Below are 21,093 nucleotides of genomic sequence, written 5' to 3' on the forward strand. Positions count from 1 at the left end.
CTGCTATTCACCAGCCAGTGTCCATCTGGGCACCTGTCTTTCCACCCTCACACATTCATTCATCTGCAAGTCACAGAGGCCAGGTGCTGTGGGCTCAGGCACACCTCCAACCCCACTATCCAACCCTGATCTTGGACCAGCCTATCCTGACCCTGTGCCCTGAGCAAAATGTGCCCCTACCTGGCTAAATGGGGACCCCTGATCCTGACTCCTGACCTCTCCCCAGCGCAAACCATGCCTTTGCCTGGCCTACCCAGTCCCCTGCTACAACTGGGTTCCTACTTTACCCAACCTGGCCACACTGAGACCTCTGTCCCTGTCCAGCCCAATCTATGGCTCTCCCCTGCCCAAACTGTGGCTGCTGTCCCCTGGTCAGCCTTCGCTTACTCTTTGCTCCCTGTCTTCCAGTCCCTCTTTCTCCAATTCCCCCTGCCAGAGCACTAAGACTGTGGCCCTCAGGGATGGGAGTGGTCCCCTAGATTCCCTTGATAACCTGGCACGGGAGGCGCGGTGGGCGCATCAGAACCTTCCCCAACCCCAATAATAAAAAGTTCCAAAGGACTCGCCAGAGTGCGTGTGTGTGTCATCGCTGGGGCTGGGAGATGGAGTGGGGACACGTTGAAGGGGAGTTGGGCATCGCCCTTGGCGCCCTCCCAGACGCCCCAGGCCGCCTCCCTACTCCCCCGCCTCCAGCTCGGGGAGCTGGGGCTTTCCGTCGCGGGGAAGGGGCGGGGATCCGGAGCGCAAGGTGCAGAGGCGGCCTGGAGGGGTGGCTCCACTTCCCGTCGCCGCCTCCGACGCCGAGCAGCGCGGCCGCCCTGGGCCGGGCAGAGCCAGGCCAGACTGGGGTCGCGGGGGGCGCCATGTGGGAGGCCCGGACCGCCCCCTTCTGTCCGCGGCAGCTGCCGAATCTGCTGCTGCTGCCTCTATTGTTTCTGTTGTTACACCGGACTCGTCCCCAGGGTGAGTTGTGGAGCGTGCGCGTGTCGCTGTCGCTGCGCGCACGATGAAAACGCAAACCCTCCGGGGTGAACCGTAAGTTAGCGGAATGAATGGCAGAGGTCCGGGTGCCACTGTGACCCCCCCCCGGGGCAAGGATCGGCAGAAGAAAGGAGTCGGGGAATGGGCGGCTGCGAGGTGGGAACTAGAGCCGCGGGGGGAGGGGTGGGGTGGGAGATCTTGGGGGTGGTGACAGGATGTGGCTGGCAAACAGAAGGGAGGAGTTTTGCCCAAAGCTTGGGTAGGGGTGACCAGCTCCCCCTTTCCGCTTCTTGCTGCTGCTCATTTCCGTAAGGGACCTCGGAACGCCCTCCGCAATTGTCAGAAGTCCCCGGAAGTTCAGGTTCTGGGGTGCGCAGGCTGCCAGGGGAGCCCCTTTCCTGGACCTTCTGCCTCCCTCTCCAGGCAGCTCGGGGCCACTGCAGTGCTACGGAGTTGGACCCGTTGGTGACTTGAACTGCTCGTGGGAGCCTCTCGGGGACCTGGGAGCTCCCTCCAGGCTGCACCTCCAGAGCCAGAAGTAGTGAGTACCCTCAGGTGCTTGGAGTAAACTGAGGCTCTAGAGGTAGCCGCTCAGGTTCCAGCCTGCTCTGGTTGAAAGGACCCAGGAGTCTCCCCTTCCACCCCCTACTCTCAAACCCTTTAATTCCCTCATTTCCTTGCTGTGTGGCCCGGGACCAGTCACTTTCCCTCTCTGAGCCTCCGTTAAGTGGCGATATGCCCTGTTAAGTGGTGATAGTGATGGAACCAGGGTTGATTCTGAGGATTCAGTGAGTTAGGTACTTGGCAAGGAGAAAATGCTTAATAATGGGAAGCTGTTTTTTTATTTGCTGTGTGACCTTAGGCAGGTAGCTTAACCTCTCTGAGCATGTGAAAAGATCATTCAGTCTGGTATTGGGGGTGCAGCAGTGAAAGAGGTAGACGGAAAACTTGGCCCTAGTGAGGTCTACAGAAAACTGTTCCTTTATGATGAATCACACTTGGAAATTCACCATTTCAAATTGGGCTGAGGGATGAGTAAGAGGGGCAGCAAAAGATGGGAATGGGGGATAGGAGGGCTGGCTTTTTACTTTTTAATGGTGGTTAAAATATACACAACATAAAATGTACCATCTTAACTTTTTTTTTTTTTTTGGTGGCTGGTCTATAAATCTTAACCATTTTTAAATGTACAGTTCAGTGGCATTAAGTACATTCACACTGTGCTATCATCAACATTGATCTGCAGAAGGGGGGCCTAGTTTTAATTGGTGCAGGGTGGGGAGTCAGGGGAGGTCCCCCTTTTTATTAATGAGATAAAAGTCACCTAACATAAAATTAACAATTTTAAAGTGCAATTCAGGGGTATTTAGCACATTCACAATGTTGTGCAACCATTATCTCTATCTGGTTGCAAAAAATTTTCATCAGTCCAGAAGGAAATCTGTGCCAGTTAGCTGTCACTAACCCCCTCTGCCTCCCCAGCCCCTGGCAACCACCAATCTGCTTTCTGTCTCTATGGGTTTGCCTGTTCTGGACATTTCATATCAATGGGATCATACACTACGTGGTCTTTTGCGTCTGTCTTCTTTCACTCAGCATCATGTTTTCGAGGCTCACCCATGTCGTTGCATGTGTCAGTGCGTCATTCCTTTTTATGGCTGATAATGTCCCATCATATGGATACACCACAATTTGCTTATCCATTCATCCATTGACGGACATCTGGACTGTTTCCACCTTTGGGCTATTGTGAATAGTACTGCTAAGAACATGGGTGTGTAAGTTTTTGCTCAAGTCTTTGTTTTCAATTCTCTGGGGTATACACCCAGGAGTGGAATTGCTGGGTCATAGGGTAATTCTGTTTAACTTTTTGAGGAACACTATACAGTTTTCCACGGTGGTTGCACAATGTTCTAGTTTCTCCAGTTTTCCACACGCTCACCAGCACTTGTTTTTATAAAGGCGTTGTTTTGAACCTTTGAAATCCGAACCATAGGGATGTCCTCACCTCTCTCTCTTGAAGAATACTAACCTGTGCAATCTGCTTCTGTAAAACAAGCTTGCTCCAGATTAGCAGCAGTGAAGCCATCTTAGAATTCTTTCCCCAGAGGCCCAAGGAGGGCACCCTGTTCCAGGAAAGAGACATACCCTCCCAGTTCTGAGAAAAAGGGAAACAGAACCACAGATGCTCAGGTGTTTATCAGTAAAAATGCCTGAGGGGGAAACTACCTAAGAACAGATGGGTGCCAGCCAGTGACTTTAAAGGTCGCTGAAGTTAGCCAGTGAACCCTGCCCACTGCTTTGTCTCCTTTGCCGCCGGAAAAATAAACTGCCCCAGAAAATGTATAAAAAGACAGCCCAAAAGTCTGGCGGGGTCTCACCTCAGCTTTGCAGTGTGACCCCAACGCGTTGGAATTACAAAATCTCTTGCTGATTGCATTGCTCCTGGTCTTGTGGTCTCTTCGAGGCCAGCCTTCCCGTTACGTGTAGGATTAGCTCCCTGGAGCAGTCTTACATTTTGGGGGGACTCGTCCAGGATGCAGCTCGCTCTCCCTGGGACCCAAGACTAGGGAGCAGAGGATCGCTGGAGCAGCAGGTACCGCGGTTGTCTGTTCGTACGCTGTGTCTGTCTTGGTGTCCTTGTTGTCTGTGATTTGGTTTCAATTTTGCGAGGGCTCTAGGGCAGAGCCACCAACCAGTCTGGTTTTCTGAGGCTCCAAAGCGGAGCCATCTGTGGTGGTCCGACGGTGGGGCAGACGTGCCGGCACACCGCAGCCACAGGAGTCGTGGAGGACGCCCCAGATTCCTCTGCAGGAGGCGAACGGGTTCGGCTCCACGGGAGATCTCTAGGAAGGAGACCCCTCCCCAGTTCTCAGATAATCTGGTTGTTGCGCCCGTGGCAGGGGCGCGTCAGTGGTTTGGTTTTTTATTTGTCTGTTTGTCTGTGTGTGGGGACTGACAGTTTTCTGGGGCGACATGGGGCAGTCTGTCTCTACTCCCTTAAATCTGACTTTAAAACACTGGACTGACTTAAAAACTAGAGCTCATAACCTCTCTGTGCAGGTTAAAAAAAGATAAATGGGTAACACTTTGTTCGTGGGAATGGCCAACTTTCCAACTCGGGTGGCCCGCAGGAGGCTCCTTTTCTCCCCCACTGATCACGGCGGTTAAAAGGAAAATTTTGGGTCTCAACTCTTTAAGTCATCCCGACCAAGTCCCTTACATTATTGTATGGGAAGACCTGGTCACCGATCCACCTCCGTGGGTCCAGCCTTTTGTCCCCTTAACAGGTCCATCTGCGGTGTTCGTCCTCAAAGAAGAGAAGGACAAACCTCCTGTTTTACAGGACACTGACCCAGACCTCCTCCTCAAGGACCCCTCCCCCATACCCACCAGCTCTTCGTCCACAGGTCACTCAGCCCTCAGCCCCGCCAGTAGGAATGCAGAACTCTGGACCAGCGCAAGGGACTCGCAGTCGGGTGCTGGCCCTCCAGAGGCTATCCCACCTTTCCCTCTCAGGGCTTACGGCCTCCCTGATGAGGACGGCAACCAGCCCTTGCAGTATTGGCCCTTCTCTTCTTCCGATCTTTACAACTGGAAATCCCAGTATCCCCCTTTCTCTGAAAACCCCCAGGGACCCACTAACCTTGTAGAATCCCTTCTCTTTACTCATCAGCCCACTTGGGATGACTGCCAGCAGCTCCTCCAGGTCCTGTTCACCCCTGAGGAAAGGCAGCGGATCCTCCTGGAAAGCCGGAAAAAACGTTCCAGGACCTGACGGGAGACCCACCCTCTTCCCTGATGTTATAGATGCGGGGTTTCCGCTGACCCGACCTAACTGGGATTTCAACTCGGCAGAACGTAGGGAGCACCTGAAGGTTTATCGCCAGGCTCTAATGGCAGGTCTCAGAGGGGCAGCAAAACGCCCCACCAATTTGGCTAAAGTAAGGGAAGTGACCCAGGGGCCCAATGAGTCTCCATCAGCATTTCTGGAGAGACTCATGGAGGCGTTCCGTAGGTTTACTCCCTATGATCCCAGTAGTGAAGAACATAAAGCTACTGTGACAGTTGCTTTCATTGATCAGTCTAGTAAGGATATTAGAAAAAAACTGCAGAGACTTGAGGAATTACAAGACAGATCCTTAAGGGAGTTAGTACAGGTGGCTGAAAAAGTATATCATCATAGAGAGTCAGAAGAAGAAAAAGAAGAAAGGAAACAGAAAGAACAGGAGGCTAGAGAAATAAAAAGAGAAAAACGACAGGAAAGAAACCTTCACAAGATTCTGGCCACAGTAGTCAGAGAAACTAGGGAGCCCAGTAAGACAGTACCTGGCGGCAAAAAGGAACCTCTGGCAAAGGACCAATGTGCGTACTGTAAAGATAAAGGACATTGGGCTAGAGAATGTCCCAAGAAAAAGAACAAAAAGCCTCAAGCCCCCAAGGTCTTGGCCCTATAGGAAGATAGTGACTAGGGGGGATGGGGTTGGGACCCCCTCCCCGAACCCAGGGTAACATTAATGGTGGAGGGGAAACCTACTCAATTCATGGTAGATACAGGAGCTGAACACTCAGTACTTTTACGTGCTGGAGGGCCCCTTCTCCCCAAAAAGTCATGGGTACAAGGGGCCACTGGAAACAAACAATATTCATGGACTACCCGAAGAACAGTGGACCTAGGCGTGGGCCGGGTATCCCACTCGTTCATTGTCATTCCAGAGTGCCCGTACCCACTGCTAGGAAGAGACCTCCTTACCAAGATGGGTGCCCAAATTCATTTCAGCCCTGAGGGATCTCAGGTGTTAGACCAGCAGGGAAAGCCTCTCCAAGTGCTGACTCTAAGGCTAGAAGATGAATAGCAGTTGTTTGAACAACAGAGACAAGGAACCGGACAAATGGACTGGTGGTTAAGCCATTACTCTCAGGCGTGGGCAGAAACTGCAGGAATAGGAAAAGCTAAAACTAGGCCCCCAGTCCACATAGAGCTAAAGACTCAAGCCAGTCCTATAGCAGTCTGACAGTATGCATCAGTGGACCCACCTGGGGGCAGACAAGCTAATCCAAACTGTTAAAAAAACTGAATATCATGTTCTAGGCCTAAGACAGATGGCTGAACAAATAGTCAAAAGCTGCATACCTTGTCAGAAGGTAAATGTATGCAAAAATGCCGCAGAACTTGGCAAAAGACATAGGGGAAATCGACCAGGGCTATATTGGGAAATAGACTTTACTGAAATCGAACCTGGTAAATATGGTTACAAGTATCTCCTAGTGTTCATAGATACCTTCTCAGGATGGGTAGAAGCGTTCCCGACGAGACAGGAAACTGCCTCCGTCGTGGTCAAAAAAATCCTAGAAGAAATTTTCCCACGCTTCGGAGTGCCCAAGGTAATCGGGTCTGACAATGGGCCTGCCTTCGTCGCCCAGGTAAGTCAGGGAGTGGCCAGATTCCTGGGGACCACTTGGAAATTACATTGTGCATATAGGCCCCAGAGTTCAGGACAGGTAGAAAGGATGAACAGAACTTTAAAAGAGACACTGACCAAATTAACCATGGAGACTGGCGCGAACTGGGTGGTGCTCCTCCCTCTAGCCTTGCTTAGGGTCAGAAATACTCCCTCTCAGTTTAATCTAACCCCCTTTGAAATCCTCTATGGTGCCCCAGCACCCTTGACCCTGCTGGGAGACACATTTGCCCCTGCAACTTTCGGGCTTCGGTCTGCATGCCATCGTAACCGTGATTTATATGCTAGGTTAAAAGGACTGCAAGCGGTGCAGAAGGCTGTCTGGGAACCCCTAAAAGCTGTTTATGAGCCTGGAACCCCTGACGTCTCTCACTGGTTCCAGATTGGAGACTCCGTCTACATGAGGCGTCACCGCCCCCAAGCCCTAGAGCCTCGCTGGAAAGGACCTTACCTGGTGCTCCTGACAACCCCAACGGCTATCAAAGTGGACGGGATTTCTGCCTGGATCCACGCCTCGCACGTGAAACCGGTGCCACCAGAGGACCTCAACACAGAAGAAGACACCACCTGGAAAGTCCACAGTTCCCAGGACAATCCCTTACAGTTGAAAATGATTTGGTCGCGCCAGAAAACTGTAAGATGAAAGTTCATATATTTTTGCTTTGCTTAGCTGTTTCCTTCCAGAACCTTAAAGCTAACAGCCCCCATACCCCCAAAAATCTCACTTGGTATGTTATAAATGGAGTAGGAGATGTCATCTGGAATCAATCCAAAGTAACTTCAGGAGACTGGTGGCCCGACCTATTCCCAGATGTGTGTAAACTTGCTATGGGATCTAGAAGACCATTTTGACACCCAACACCCTCCTAGCGGATCTGCCCCCCAGGGACGTTATGGGCTTGACCCTTGGCGGGGATGCCACCACGTAGATCGGAGGAGCATGCTAAGAACCCTGACGTTCTATGTATGCCCGGGGTACCATTGAGACAGAGGCCTTAGTTACAAGTGCGGGGGAAAAGAAAGTTACTTCTGTAAAAGTTGGGGTTGTGAAACAACAGGAGATACCATATTGGAGGCCATCCTCAAGTTGGGACTATATAACAGTGGTCGCCAACTACACTCATCCCTCAGAAGACTCCTGGCAATCTGCCAAAACAGCCTGCTCGGGGTGGTGCCACCCTCTCAAGGTTTCATTTACACCTAAGGGAAAACAAGCCACTGGGTGGGATAAAGGACACGTGGGGATTAAGATTTTATAAAGAAAGATACGATGATGGGTTATTGTTTACCATCAAACTCAAAACAGAAATCCACTATACTGCCATAGGTCCAAATAAATATCTAGCCCCAGTAAAAACTCAAGTCACCACCCCTAAATACCCTGCCAAAGGCCGCAACCCCCATCACGGAGGTAAACGTAACCGGGCCCCCTAAATTTAAATCCCCAGGACAACCGGGACTAATCCGGTTAATCTCTGAAGCCTTCAAGGTTTTAAATAAAACCAATCCCAATGCTACCCGCTCCTGCTGGCTTTGCTATAATGTCGCCCCCCCCCCCCCATATTACGAGGGAATAGCCTTCAAAAGTGAAATTAATACCACCAATGACACCTCCAGCTGTCAGTGGCAGCAACAAGTGAAGCTCACTCTGTCAGCGGTTACAGGACAGGGAACATGTGTAGGGCAAATCCCCCCTTCGCACAGCCATCTGTGCAACCAGACTCTAAATGTGACCCAGTGGTCTAGTGACACATATCTGGTACCCCCTCCAGAAGGATGGTGGGCCTGCTCTGTTGGGGTCACGCCCTGTGTTAGCCCACAGGTCCTGAATTCAACCAAAGACTACTGTGTCTTGGTTCAGTTGTTGCCCCGCATTACTTATCGCCCTTATGAAAGTCTGTCAGCCTACTGGGATAAAAATACAGAGAACCGCCTAACCAAGAGAGAGCCCCTAAGCGTCACGCGCTCAGTTCTCTTGGGCTTAGGACTAAGAACAGCCGGGGCGGCAACAGGAGCCTCAGCCCTAGTAATTCAGCATCAGAACGTCCAGGGGTTACAAGCAGCCATAGATGCTGATATCAAGGAAATAGAAAACTCCATTACCAGACTACAGGAATCCCTCACCTCCCTCTCTGAAGTAGTCTTAGAAAATCGGAGGGGGTTGGATCTTCCAGTTCCTCCAACAGGGTCCAGGACTCTGTGCCGCCCTTAAAGAGGAATGTTGCTTCTATCTTGACCACTCAGGAGTTATAAAAGACTCTATGGCAAAAGTTCGAGAAAGTTTAGCCAAAAGAAGAAGAGAACGGGACCAGAATCAAAGCTGGTTTGAATCTTGGTTTAATGCTTCCCCCTGGCTCACCACCTTAGTATCCACTCTGCTTGGGCCCCTGATAATTATAATGCTGCTATTAACTTTTGGTCCATGTATTCTAAACCGTGTGTTAAATTTTGTAAAAGACCGTATAAACGCAGTCCAGATCATGATGTTAAGACAGTACCAGGCTCTAGGCCAGCAGGAATCAATATTTCATGATTAAAATATGTACATAGAAAAAGGGAGGAATGAAGAATACTAACCTGTGCAATCTGCTTCTGTAAAACAAGCTTGCTCCAGATTAGCAGCAGTGAAGCCATCTTAGAATTCTTTGCCCAGAGGCCCAAGGAGGGCACCCTGTTCCAGGAAAGAGACATACCCTCCCAGTTCTGAGAAAAAGGGAAACAGAACCAACAGATGCTCAGGTGTTTATCAGTAAAAATGCCTGAGGGGGAAACTACCTAAGAACAGATGGGTGCCAGCCAGTGACTTTAAAGGTCGTTGAAGTTAGCCAGTGAACCCTGCCCACTGCTTTGTCTCCTTTGCCGCCGGAAAAAAAAACTGCCCCAGAAAATGTATAAAAAGACAGCCCAAAAGTCTGGCGGGGTCTCACCTCAGCTTTGCAGTGTGACCCCAACGCGTTGGAATTCCTAAATCTCTTGCTGATTGCATTGCTCCTGGTCTTGTGGTCTCTTCGAGGCCAGCCTTCCCGTTACGTGTAGGATTAGCTCTCTGGAGCAGTCTTACACTCTCACCCACGTCTGATCCACCAGCAAGCCCTGCCAACTCCATCTTTCCTGTTATCCAGAATCTGGCAATTCTACCTATTTTCTTATACCCACCCTGCTCCAGCCCCATTATTACTAACTTGGACCATGCAAGACCGCTCTCTGGTCTCTGGTTTCCACTCTCAACCTCACGCTCTATCCTCCCTGTAGCATCTAAAGGGCGCCTTTGAACATCTGAGTCAGGACATATCCCTCCTTGGCTCAGAACCCTCCATGGCTCCTGTCTCACTCAGGGTAAAAGCCAAAGTCCTTCCTGCAGCCCACCAGGCCCTGTACACTCCCCTCATTGCTCACTCCACTCCAGCCACATGGACCTTCTTGCTGTTCCTCCAACACACCAGGCACAGTTTGGCCTCAGGGCCTTTGCACTGGCTGTTCCCTCTTCCTGGAATGCTCTTCCCCCAGGTACTGCATGGCCCCATCCTCCCCTCGTTCAGGCCTTTATTCAAATGTCTCCCCAACTGAGAGAACATTCCTGAAAACACCTCCCTAAAATAGTACCATCACTCGGAATCCCTTCATCACACTGCATCCTCCTTACCCTATGTGATTGCTTTTTATCACTTATACCTCTTGAAATGTGTATATATTTATGTGTTTCTCATCTGTCTCCCCCTCTGGAATACCAGCTTCAGAGAGTGGGTCCTTGTTTGTTTTGGTCATAGTTCTATCCCCAGCTTCTAGAACAGGGCCTGGTACAATATATATTTGCTGATTGAATAGCTACATACACATTAATCTGCATTGATATAGTATATGCTCAATTAAACAATAACCAATGCTCATGTAACATGCATTGTGCACCCAACGTTGTTCTAAACACATTCCACGTATTATCTCATTTATTCCCCTCCCCTATTCAGCCTTCTCAGCAAGTACTTTTATTGCTTTCATTTTGTCGATGAGAAAACAGAGAAGTGAGGCACAGAGAAGTTAAGTCGCTTGCTCAAGGTCACACAGCTCTAAAGCAGCAGAGCTGGGATTTGAACCCAAGCAGAACAGGCTGCAGCCACTCTTACCAGTACAAGGGTTGTTATCACATGGCTCTGGGCCCAGCCCAATGTACATCTCATCCCTGCATGTCTCCTCACAGCCATTCCTACAGAACCCAGACTGTGGCAGTGCCCACCGGGCAGAGCTGGGTGACCATTCCGCGGGAACAGCTTACCATGTTTGACAAACTCCTTGTCTGGGTGACTGAGGCAGGCCAGCCTCTCGGGCCCCCAGTCTTCGTGAACCTGGAAACTCAAAGTAATGTGACAAGAGGGTGGGGCACTGTATGTGGGCTGGGTGGTCCTGGAGGCCCCAACTCACTGCACCCTGGCCTCCCCTTCCCCAGTGAAACCGAGCACCCCCTGGCTGTGCCCTGATGTGGACTTTTCTGAAGACGACCCCTTGGAGGCCATTATCCAATGGGCTCCACCTATGTGGCCATCCCACAAAGTTCTTATTTGCCAGTTCTACTACCGAAGATGCCAGGAGGTGGCCTGGACCCCGGTGAGTGTCAACACTCAAAAATAGTCAATAAAAGCTCCTGACATTTCTAAGCACCTACTGTGTGTCAGGCCCCCAGCTAAGCAATCTGCATGGATTATCTTGATGAATCCTTCCAACCTCCCCATACAATAGATGCTTTTAAGATCACCATTTGATAGTTGGGGAAGCTGAACTTCTGAGAAGTTAAGCAACTTTCCCAAGGTCACAGAGCAGGAAAGTGAAAGACAAGTCCAGAGCAAGGGGACCCCAAAAGGAGTTGGGGGAACCGCCCACACACTTTAAGGGCACAACATGGAAGTTGCTTATATCATTTCCTCTCATATCTCATTGGCCAGGAACATAGTCACACGGTCTCACCTGACTGCAGGGGAGACTAGGAAATGTAGTCTTTATTCTTGGCAGCCGTGTTCCCAACTGATACTCCTGGTTCCTGTTTTCAAAGGGAAAAGGGGAGAATGAATATTGGGGATAACCAACTGCCTCAGCCACAAATTTTGCTATAAAACCCCAGAATAAAGAGCAGAGTTGTTGTCATTGTGATTACCCATGCAATTCAGAGCAATGATGAGATGCACACTTTGGAATCTGACTACCTGGGTATGAATCTCAGCTCCAGCATTCACCAGCTCTGTGACCTTGGGCAAATCACTTCCTGTCTCTGGGCCTCAGTTTCCTCATCTGTAAAATGGGGTTAATAATAAAACTTACCACCTCCCGCCATACCTGGCACACAGAGTGACCAGCTTGTCTCTGTCTGCCTGGGACTGCGTCAGTTTTAAAACTGAAAGTCCCATGTTCTGGAACCTCCTCAGTCCAGGGAAAACCAAGACAGTTGGTCACTCTGCTGACACATAAGTTCAAGTACCCTCAACTTAGCTCATGGTCCCATCGCTCTTCTCTGTCTCTCCCCCAGCTGGAACCAGAACTGAAGTCCATCCCCCTGACTCCTATTGAGATCCAGGACCTAGAGCTAGCCACTGGCTACGAGGTGTCTGGACGATGCCGAATGGAGACAGAAGACAAACTGTGGGGCGAGTGGAGCCCCATTCTGTCATTCCAAACACCACCCTCTGGTGAGGATATTCAGGCTTGCCCCAAATCTTCACCCTCCCTCCTGGAAGTCTGGCCAACCATGTCCCTCTCATTTGTCCTCTTTTCTCATTCTTGACAGCTCCAAAAGATGTGTGGGTATCAGGGAACCTCTGTGGGATGCCAAATGGAAAGGAACTGCTGCTTCTTTGGATGGTGAGTGGCGGGAAGCAGTTACATTTTTCTGTACCTGTCAGGAAACCCTCAAATAACAGTGACGTAAACGAGACAGAACTACCCTAACTATTCAGCCCTTTTGAAGTTGCTTCAAGGATTCGAGGAGAGGATGCTCAGAGAGGTCCTGGCACAGTACTGGGCATGAAGCAAGCCTCCACCAATGTCAGCTGCTTCTGAGATACCTGAAACATGGGATGGGTGCAGGTTTTCCAGGTGGGGAGGAGGCGGACAGCAGATGCCAAAGGTCTGGAAGCGTGACTGGAGCTCAACTCCACAAGATATAACACAGTGTGCTAAGTCAAATGCTAGTATCAAAAGGGTGTTATAAAATGGCACAGAAGGGTGCGATAGTCCTCACAGATTCAAATCTGTTGAGCACCTACCATGTGGCAGGCATTGCTAGACCCTGGCTCTCAGTAAATAGGGCAAGGAACAAAAAGACAGAGGCTGTACTTCCTTTGGCTACACAATCTAACATTAATTTTAATCATACGTAACACCTATAGATCCTAGCCTCCACACTTATTTATATTAACCAACTTTACAGATGAGAAAAATGAGACACAGAGAGGTTGCCCCAAACCACACAGGTGGTAAGTGGCAAAGCTGAGATTCACTGGCTTTCAAACAGTGATTCTCAGCCCCAGTGCCTCCATTTTATAACACATACTTTGTAAAACCCCTTTACTGCACCAAAATGAAGCACATAAAAAATATAATCTATGTATACACAAGTTTAAAAAAAAAATATATATATATATATAAGAGTGTTCTAACTGTAACATTAAGTAGAAAATAAAGAGGAAATAAGGTTTCTACATAAGGGTAAAAGATTCAGTTTGCCAGGATGATATGAGTATTAAATCTGTATGTCCTTAATAACATGGCTTCAAAATACATAAAGCAAAAATTGACAGAACTACAGAAGAAATATAAGAATCTACAACCATTGTGGGATATTTTAACACACCCCTCTCAGTAATTCCATAGCAAGCAGATGAGAAACAAATCAAGATCTAGAAGATTTTAACATGAAATTAGCAAACTTAACCTAATGGACTTGCATAGGAAACATCAGAACATGCATTCTTTCCATACACACATAGAATATTTACCAAGATGAACCACATGCCAAGGCATAGAGCCAGTCTCTAGGGACCTCAAACGGGTGAGGTGATGCAAGGCACATTGAAATATTCTCTGATTGGAACACAGGTTTTATTGGGAATTGATATCAAAAACTACCTCGAGTCCCCATATGGTTGGAATATTTTAAAATTTAGTTGAATATTAAAACCAGGCCCCAAAAGGTATTTGCATTTGTACATAAAAAGGAGTTTGGTTCTAGAATCAGTTTAAATTATTAGACATGTTTTTCATTTACATAAGTTTCCAGTGGGGATGATGTTCAAAAGTCACAAGGGACATAGAACAATTTTTTGTTTCCAGGACAGCATAGCATCCCTGGCTCTTGTCCATCAAATACCAATCATTGAGGCAATGGAAAATTCTCACAAAATTTCCCAAAGCCACCTGAAGGGTACCATCCTCTTGGCTCTGCAAAACCACTCCTCTATTCAACAGTGGGAATTTTGAAAATCCTAAGAACTGCACAGGACACAAACTAGGGACTCAGGCACGAAATTTAAGAGGGCACCAAAAAAAAAAAACCCCACCTATTTTAGATAAATAATATTTTAATGCAATATTTTAAAAACTTAAATCGGCAAACTAGAGTCCAAAGACCAGCTATCTGTTTTTGAAAATACCGTTTGATTGGCACCAGGGCTGGGATTAGTGTGAAGTGAGCAAGGCAGGGTTGTTACAAGTGCAGGATTAGATCCTGCCTTTACTTTCAATCTTGATATTTTGTTATGGATTTTTGGCATTAATTTTGATTTATTAAAATACTGCATTGAGGGCCGTCCCTGTGGCTCACTCGGGAGAGTGCAGCACTGGTAGTGCTGAGGCCGCAGGTTCGGATCCTGTATAGGGATGGCCGGTGCGCTCACTGGCTGAGCGTGGTGCAGACAACACCAAGCCAAGGGTTGCGATCGCCTTACCGGTCAAAAAAAAAAAAAAAAAAAAATACTGCATTGAAATATTATTTAACTTAATTACTGGGTTTTTGTTAGCCACCTCCCCACCTTAAATTTTGCACCCAAGGTGAGTATCTCTATCACATCATCCTAGTCCTAGCCCTGGAACCTCATCTGAATTCCACCTCCACCACTCTGAGACTCAGTTTCCTCATCTGTGAAATGAAGCCAACAAAAATACTTTACTGACTGGTTTGTCAGGTGACCTCACTGAGACACATGGTATGTGCCTGATAAATGGAAGATATTCACCCCTTCTTCCCCTTCTCCCTCAGGCCCCGGGGCCCTGCGTGCAGGTGAGCTATAGAGTCGGGTTCTGGGATGGAGAGCAGGAGCTGGTTCGGGAAGGGATCTCCTGCTGCAGCTCGTCCATCCCCTCCTGGGCAGAGTGGGCCTGGGTGTCCGCTGTCAATGCCACAAGCTGGGAGCCTCTCACCAACCTCTCTTTGGTCTGCTTGGGTAAGAGACTAGGAACTTCCTCAGCTCAGTAACGTGGATGGGTGGGAGGGGACTTCCTGAATGGGCAGCTGAGTCTCCCTCCCACTGCCCCCTCTAGCTCCAGGCTCTGCCCCCCATGGTGTGGTGGTCAGCAGCATTGCTGGGAGCATGGAGCTGCTGGTGACCTGGCGACAGGGGCCCGGGGAGCCACGGGAGCATGTGGTGGACTGGGTTCGAGATGGGGACCCCCTGGAGGACCTCAACTGGGTCCGGCTTCCCCCTGGAAACCTCAGTGCTCTGTTACCAGGTGAGGCCCCTGGACACCTGGGTTCCCATGCCAACTGTTAAAAGAGAGTAGACAGATGGGTGGACTTGCAGGAGAAAGTGTTATGGTTAAAGTATCATTAATTCATGCAAGAAATATGTATTGACCACTTACTATATGCCAGGTCCTGTTCTATGCACTAGTGCTCAGTGACTGATGACTACTAGCATGTATCATAATGGCTATTTTGGAAAGAAAGGTTAGAAAAGGCCTCTCTGGAGAAGTGACATTTGAGCTGAGACCTGAAGGACATGAGGGTAGGGCCCATGAGGATGTCTGAAGGAAAAGCATTCTGAGGAAAGGGAACTGCCAGTGCAAAGGCCCTGAGGCAGGGAAGTTCCTGCTGTGCTAGAGGACAGTGAGAAGGCCAGAGTGGCTGGAGTGGAATGACTGAGGGGTAGAAAGTGGGAGGAGATGAGGGTAGGGAGGTGAATGCAGGGTCTTGCAGGCTACAGGGAGGACTTTGGTTTTTGCTCTGTGTAAGGTGGGAGCCGTGGAGGGGCCTGAGCAGAAGAGGGATGTAGCTGACTCAAGTGTTCACAGACACTCTCTGGCTGTTATGAGGGGGTGACAGACTGCAGGGGTGGGGAGATGTCTCAAGCCAGGAGACCTGGAAGGAGGCGACTGCACTTGTCCAGGAGGGAAATGATGGGTTGGATCAGGTGGGGACCAGTGTGGGAGGAGGAGCAGGTAGGTTCTGGTTGGGGAGTCCTGGAGCAGAATTTTGGGGACTCATTTGGATGTGTTTCATCTGAGACACTCAACCATGGTCATCCAGGTGGAACCATCCATGGGACTGTCTGGATGCTTAGGTCTGGGGTACATCAGAGAGTCTAGAGAGGGGCTTGATATTGGGGAGCCTGTCTTTGGTATTAGGCCTTGGGAGAGCATGAGAAGGTGTTGGGTGAGAAATTTAGGAGAGAGTCTTGAGACCCAAAAGTATGTATGAACAAAAGGAGAGGAACCCCAATTCTGGACAATTCTCAGCTGGGGAAGACTATGCAGAACCAGGAGGTTCAGAGGAAGGACCTCAGGAGCCTCACCTCTGCATTGGACCATCTCAAAGCCTTGGGCACCTGCATTTCCTGGTCCGAGGCCTCTTTCTGGTCACTGAAGCATGTTGCCTGCCTGGACAGCAGGTTGGAAGTGCTGGAGAATTAAGGCCCCTCAGGAGCAGCCCTTGAGAAACCACCCATGAGAATTGGTACATCGATACCCCGGCTCCCTCCAGGCTCCCTCCCGCCTCCGGGGAGTGACGCTGCGGTGTGTGCTCTCTGCCGCCCCCCAGAGGCCCCCAGCGGGACTGAGCCTCAGTTGTCCGCCCTGGGAACTCGTTCCTTAATGCACCGTTTCCTGGCTGCCTTTGCGTCCCTGTGTGACTCCCCTCTGCCCTATTGGTGTTTTCTGGGGTTACCTCGAAGATAAATTACTTACACCAAAATCTTTCTCTCGGGGTGTCCTTCTGGGGACCCAAATGAGAGGGGGAGGGAGAGCCAACTTTAACTGGTCTTCGTTCGCGATCAGGGGAGTTTGAAGGCGGAGTCCCCTATCGCATCACCGTGACTGCGGTCTCTCCTTGGGGCTTGGACCCTGCCCCCTCAGTCTGGGGGTTCAAAGAGGAACTAGGTAAGAGATGGGGCTGAAGGGTGGGGGGTCCTGGAACCCCAGCAGACCTTCACCCGCTGGCTTTCTTCCTAGCACCCATAGCGGGGCCAGTGCTTTGGCGACTGCAGGATGCCCCCCCAGGAACCCCCGTCATAGCGTGGGGAGAGGTCCCAAGGCGCCAGCTCCGGGGCCATCTCACCCGGTACACCTTGTGTGCGCAGAGTGAGAACAGAACCTCGATCTGCGTAAATGGTGAGCTTCCCTGCCCTTTCCTCCCAGCCCCTCCAAGATCCACCCTTCGGTGTACCCCACCCCCTACCCCACATAGGCCCCTTTGGCTCCCTCTCATCCCCTGGGACAACACATAATGTCATCTCTCCCCCAGAGGACAGTAACCCTCTTGGCTACCAGTATAATGGACTATCATTCAGCCATTAAAAATGAAGACTCTGATCTATATTTACTGACATTGAAAGATGCCTGTCACATTTTATTAAGTGAAAAAGATAAGAGGATTACAGAACTCTGTGGTGTGGTTCCATTTTGTTAAAATAAACCCCGTACTGAGCAAAGTGGAGGCACAAATATGAAAAGAAATTTCCCTCAATGTCAAAAGGGATTGTAGGATTATGTGTGATTTTTATTTCTTTTCATGTCCTTGGGTATAGGATGGATTTTTACTCTGAGCATAAATCCCTTTCTGGTTTTTTTTGTTGTTGACGTTCTTTGTTTCTATTTTTCTGTTATTTATTTATTTGTTTGTATTTTTTGCAAATCCCTTTTTACATATGTCTGTATTATTCATTTTTTTCTAATTACCAGCGTTATTTGTGCTTGTTACAAAAAAATAACTCATTAAAGAGACATATCACCTGGCCGGTTAGTTCAATTGGTTAAAGCGCAGCCTTGTAACACCAAGGTCAAAGGTTTGGATCCCCATACCAACCAACCACCAAAAAATGAAATTAAAAAGTAAAGAGAAAGTCATCAAGAATATCAGCATTTTCATCATTTCACTGATACTGACGATGCAGCTTCCAAAATTTTCTCTGCATATGTTAACATATAGATAGAAGTTATGGTTTTTTGTGGGTTTTTTTTGATGATGTAACTTTTTATTGTAGAAATCTTTAAGCACACACAAAAGTAGGGAGAATAGCATAACAAATCCATGTGCACCCACCACCCAGCTTCAACAATTGCCAGCATTTTGCTAATCTTCTTTCAATTTATCCTCCACCCTTTTTTCTCTAGAGTCTTTGGTATCATTTCACCCCCAAATACGTCAGTACTTCAGCAGTTATCTCTAAGTGATGAGGCCTATTTTTAACATAATTACCTTGTGTGATTGCATCTTGCAAAATTACATATAGAGAGATCATTAGGTTAAAATTCTATATGTATATAATATTTATATAATTATTTAAATATATATATGTGGATCATGCTATCGGCTATAGTTTGGACCCTGAAGCTTATGACTGATGTTTTACAACTTGCTTTTTTTCACTTGATCATTTAGCTTGGTCACCTTTCTACATCAATATATCTTCTGTGTATTTGTTTTTGGTGTGGGGGGTGCAGCTGGCTGGTACAGGGATCCAAACCCTTGATCTTGGTGTTATCGGCACCACACTCTAACCAACTGAGCTAACGGGTCAGCCCTGCATCAACGTATCTTGATCCATGTTCTTGTCTCCTAAAATCCTATCATAAACCAAAAGGCTACTTCCTCTTTGGGTTAAAAAAGGACTGAAGTAAAAAAGTAAATAAAAATAGTTTTAGGAGGTCCAAATGTCTTCCCCTTGTCTTTTTTTTTTTTTTTAAAGATGACTGATAAGGGGATCTCAACCCTTGACTTGGTGTTGTCAGCACCACACTTTCCCAAGTGCGCTAACCGGCCATTCCTATATAGGGATCCGAACCTGTGGCCTTGGTGTTATCAGCACCACACTCTCCCAAGTGAGCCACAGGCCAGCCCTAAATGTCTTCCCCTTGATTGGGACAAATCTCCCTTCACTGGGTTCTGTGTAGGTGAGAGATTGGATGCTCATTCATTATTTTATTTATTCAAATTTATATATCACTTTTGAGTGCTTGTTATGTGCCAGGCACTGAGGCAGGTGCTGGGAATGTGGCCTTCGTAGAATGTGGCCTTTCTAATGGGGGACCCACAGGTATAGACAAACAAAATAATATCTAAGCAGCATGTCCCATAGTGACAGGTGCTGAGTAGAGAATGAAGCGACAAAGGTGGATAGTGAAGGAGGTGCAATTTTAAATGGTGAGGGGGTGTCAGGGAAGAGGTATCACCTGAGGAGGTGACATTTGAGCAAAGACCTGAAAAAGAAAGAAGGAGCCACGTCGATATCTGGGGAAGAATGTGGCAGACAGAGGAAAAGAGCATGTGCAAAGTTCCTGAGGTAGGACTTCACCAACTCCCCAACCTCTCTGGTTGTGTCCTCCAGTGAGTGCCAGTGCCCGGAATGCCACCCTGCCTGACCTTCAATGGGGTCCCTGTAAGCTGTGGATGACTGCATCCACCATTGCAGGGCAGGGCCCACCTGGTCCCAGCCTCTGGCTTCACCTACCAGGTAGGGGGCTGGGGTGGGATTACTGCGAGGAGGGGGAGGTTGTCTGGAGTCATTACTTGGGCTCTGGTGCATGGACAACATTTTGACTTGGGAGGGAGGATTGCTAACAGTGCCTCAGGAGCATTTTGATTCTGCTAAATGCTGCTGTCTGTTTTTAGGCAATGTGCATCTCTAACAGTTTCACCCCATCCTTGACCTTGACAGAGTACTCCTCTATTCATAAGCCCCTCCCTGCACCCCCCAGCCAAAATTTCCCCCATCCTTAGTCCCTACCCATTCATAAGCCCCGCCCATTTCTCAGCCTCTCTCATCTAAGCCCCACCCCATCCATGAGCCCTGCCTCCCTCCTCCCTCATGTCCAACAGTTCTTCTCTCCTACCACGCACCCTACTCCCCCGCAGATAACACCATAAGGTGGAAAGTTCTGCCAGGTGTCCTGTTCCTTTGGGGCTTGTTCCTGATGGGCTGTGGCCTCAGCCTAGCCACTCCTGGAAGGTGAGGCTCTCAGACACATGGGTCTCTGCCCAGATGCAGTGTTGGGAGGGCAGAGGGGCACTTGCTGAGCTTCCAGGGGGTTGAAGGGAGGCCTCAGGGCTGTCATGTTCATGGTCCCTGCAACCTGGATGTGGGTGTCTGGTTGCCTGGATTCCCTGCCTGACTCTTACCTGCTCACCAGGTGCCTCCACCTGTGGCACAAAGTGCTGCCCCACTGGGTCCAGGAGAAGGTTCCTGATCCTGCCAACAGCAATTCTGGCCAGCCCCACATGGAGGTGAGCAAAAAGTCTGGCTTGTTGGAGCCTTCCGGGGGATTGGAGGATCTGGGGACACTGGGGAGTAGGTGAGGTGGGAGGGGGCAAGATTTTAGCCTTATCTCTTCCCAGGAAGTGCCCCAGGCCCAGCCCTTCAGGGACTTTCCCATCCTGGAGGTGGAGGAGATGGAGCCACTGCCAGTTACAGAGCCCCCCCAGGCCTCCGCCCCGCTTGACACTGGGTATGAGAAACATTTTCTGCCCACACCCGAGGAGCTGGGCCTTCTGGGGCCCCCCAGACCCCAGGTTCTGGTTTGAACCTTACCCCAACTTGGGGTCTGCAAGCCAAACTAGAGGGGTGCTCATGCAAGCTGCACCCCGGTCCTGGATTAGCTGTCTTGACAGATGAAGACACTGAGGTTCAAAGAGGCTGAGCCACTTGCCTGAGACACCCAGCTAGGAAGAACTGGGACTGAAGGACCCCTACAGAGAGGGACCTGGCCCCAACAGGGAATGTGTGGATAGGTGAGGGAGCCAAGGAAAATATATGAAATTGAGAGTGGAAGCTGTCTCCTGAAATCTGTCCTTCTGCTGTAACAGAACTGTATTTGGGCATGATCCCAGCCTCCCTTGCAGCTAGGTACAGCCATGGACTGAGTTCTCAACAACAGAACATGGGCAAAAGTGATGTGTGCGAACACCAAGTCTGGATGGGACTTTAAAACACTGGGTGGGGGTTCCTCCACACTCCCTTCCCTTCTCTATGAGCCGGATCATAAATGTGCCCCATGATCCAGCTTTGGCCATACCCAAGGGGAGGGGAGGACAAGAAATGGAAAGGAACCTGAATCCCTGAGTGACTGCATGGATCCGAGCCATCCAGAGAAATAAACCTTTATGTTTTTATAGCTCCTATAGCTTGAGGTCTCTTTGTTACAGCAGCTGAATCTGTACTGTCACTGATTCACAATCTCT

The 21,093-nt window shown here is 49.2% G+C and overlaps 1 protein-coding gene across 1 annotated transcript; it reads left to right on the forward strand.

The window, feature by feature from the left end:
• The first annotated feature begins 796 nt into the window (after nt 1-796).
• Nucleotides 797-20,975, forward strand: IL27RA (interleukin 27 receptor subunit alpha). Its single transcript, XM_063111491.1, has 14 exons — nt 797-963; nt 1,405-1,522; nt 10,639-10,796; nt 10,885-11,042; nt 11,956-12,115; nt 12,214-12,287; nt 14,683-14,866; nt 14,964-15,152; nt 16,695-16,796; nt 16,869-17,027; nt 19,244-19,369; nt 19,771-19,864; nt 20,046-20,139; nt 20,251-20,975. Exons 1-14 carry the CDS (start codon nt 864-866, stop codon nt 20,434-20,436), a joined length of 1,902 nt encoding a protein of 633 aa, XP_062967561.1. The 5' UTR covers nt 797-863; the 3' UTR covers nt 20,437-20,975.
• Nucleotides 20,976-21,093: the final 118 nt, after the last annotated feature.

The sequence above is a fragment of the Cynocephalus volans genome, chromosome 10, assembly GCF_027409185.1.
Source record: "Cynocephalus volans isolate mCynVol1 chromosome 10, mCynVol1.pri, whole genome shotgun sequence".
Classification (NCBI taxonomy): Eukaryota; Metazoa; Chordata; class Mammalia; order Dermoptera; family Cynocephalidae; genus Cynocephalus; species Cynocephalus volans.